Source organism: Elephantulus edwardii, unplaced genomic scaffold, assembly GCF_000299155.1.
Source record: "Elephantulus edwardii isolate Elephantulus edwardi_28Jun2011 unplaced genomic scaffold, EleEdw1.0 scaffold00021, whole genome shotgun sequence".
Taxonomy (NCBI): Eukaryota; Metazoa; Chordata; class Mammalia; order Macroscelidea; family Macroscelididae; genus Elephantulus; species Elephantulus edwardii.
Genome location: NW_006399771.1, coordinates 2521380 through 2523374, shown reverse-complemented (window position 1 = coordinate 2523374; position 1995 = coordinate 2521380). Strand labels below are relative to the sequence as shown.

General features: G+C 52.0%; 1 protein-coding gene across 5 annotated transcripts in view; it reads left to right on the top strand.

Annotated features, from left to right (window-relative positions):
• The window catches only part of GNAO1 (guanine nucleotide binding protein (G protein), alpha activating activity polypeptide O), a 240976-nt gene that overhangs the window by 191815 nt on the left and 47166 nt on the right, over window positions 1–1995 (top strand). Inside the window, exon 6 of one of the 5 annotated variants that reach the window (XM_006882519.1) lies at window positions 285–303. The exons of the other annotated variants lie outside the window; for them this stretch is intronic. Within the exon in view, the coding sequence (XP_006882581.1) occupies window positions 285–303 (19 nt within the window). The remainder of the gene's footprint in view (window positions 1–284; window positions 304–1995) is intronic. 5 annotated transcript variants of the gene reach the window in all.

Below are 1995 nucleotides of genomic sequence, written 5' to 3'. Positions count from 1 at the left end.
CCCCAGCCCACCCCCTCCATACCCGAACCCCTGAGAAGTGGGGCCCACAAAGCTGAGTGTGACCCCAGCCTACCCCATCCCTTCCACTCTTGCTCCCTACCTCTCAACCCTCTGCCCCTGCCCTCTCTGAGAAGAGGTAGGGGTCCCGCAACCATGCTTTGTCCTGCCTGGTCAGTCTGGGCCCACTCCTGGTAAAGCTGTGGCCAGAAGGGCCCCCTGGCAGACCCTCCCCAAGCCCCCCCCCATGCTGAGAAGTTGGCCTGTTTCTTGAGCACCAGGGGGAGGGGACTTCTCCCTCCAGATGTCATCCGAAGCCCACCAGGTGGAGGAGACAACTCAGTCCCTTTAAATGCAAAATAAATACAGAGGCTCAGGATACTGTTCTCCAGACAAGCAGGAAAGTAGCCCCAGGGCAGCATGGGGAACCTTCTGCCCAGAGACTCCACAGAGCTCTCTTTTTGCTCATGTCTGGCTTAGCCCACCAGGACGCTTGGCTAACAGACACTTGCCATGGTTGTCCTACTACCAACAATGGCCTGTCAGCACAAGCCGTGTTGTAAGTGTTCCACGTCTCACAGAGCACATTTCCCTAGGGTCCCACAGAGGCCCTGAAAGGAGAGGTGGCATGAAAACACTACCCTTTATGATTGTAGTTGTGGTTATTATGTTCAGTCGAGTCGCCTGCAACTCATAGCAACCCTGTGAACAACAGCTCTGAACCCTGCTCTATCTTGCGCCAATTTCATTGTCTCTTACACACCTATTCTCATGACCCCAGTCACTGGGTCAATTCCATCTCATCCAGTGTCTTCCTTTCTTGTGCTGTCCCTCCACCCTTCCTTCTCCAAGGACTGGTCCCTCCCAGCAACATACCCAACCACTTACAGTTAGAGAAACTAAATCATAGCGCTTTGGCATGATGAGCCCAGGTCTTCTGAGGACCAATCCATGCCTTTTCCACTGGTCCCCTGGCCTCCCCTCATCATTGCTTGCTTCCACTGGCCTGTCCGCACTCTTTAAGCCCTGATCAACCACTGAGGTCTCTGGCCTATTCTGTGCCTCAGTTCAATATCGCATCCTCTTCACAATTCCTTCGGAGGAAATGTGGGAGGATGATGAGGTGTGGACTAACAGATGGCGTGGGCTTCAGTGGAGTGGACAGCCATGAAGAATTGGAAGGCTCTTTAGCTGCAGATCAAAGTGGAAGAGAACCTGAAGGCCTGGAAACTGGCCCACCGCCGCTGGGATCCATGTAGGGGAGGTGGCATTCCAGAGCGAGAGGAAGGATAAAGGTCAGGCACTTTCTGGGGGCAAGTGACAGTTCTTGGCTAGAGGATGAGAAGAGCATGGAGACGACCTTGGAGCATCTGTTATGGAAAGCACTGAAAACGCACTTAGCAAGGGGCCATGCACCCCCAGCGAGTGATGCAGGAATTCTACATGATCTCGTACTTCATAGAAAACGTCAATTCCTGTGGAACTAAAGTCTCAACATCTTCAGTTTCAACAGCCTCATGTGTCTACTAAGGAAAGTTGTACACAAGCCTCTGATTCCATAGATATTGCTGTTTCTTGTCATTAGGTGCCAGCAAGTCGAGTTCGACTCATAACAAGCCTAGTGAACAACAGATCTGACGCCCGTCCTCTCCTGTGCCGTCCTCGTCATCTCTGGCACACGTGAGCCCATTGCTGCAGTCACCATATCTGTCGTCTCGTTGAGAATCTTCTGTCTTTCACTGGCTCTTCACCTTCCCGAACATGATGTCCCTCTCCAAGGATTAGCTTCCCCCTACCAACATGCCCAACGTATGTAGGATGAAGCTTTGTCATCCTTGCTTCCAAGGAGCACGCTGGCTATACTTCGTCCAAGACATATTGGTTTGCTCTTTTAAAAGTTCATGGGATGGGGGGGAGGGGGGAGGGGTTTGTGCGGGGAGAAGGGTGCAACAATGAATGAATGGAATTCCAAAATCTCTGTAGATGTTCATTGAAATG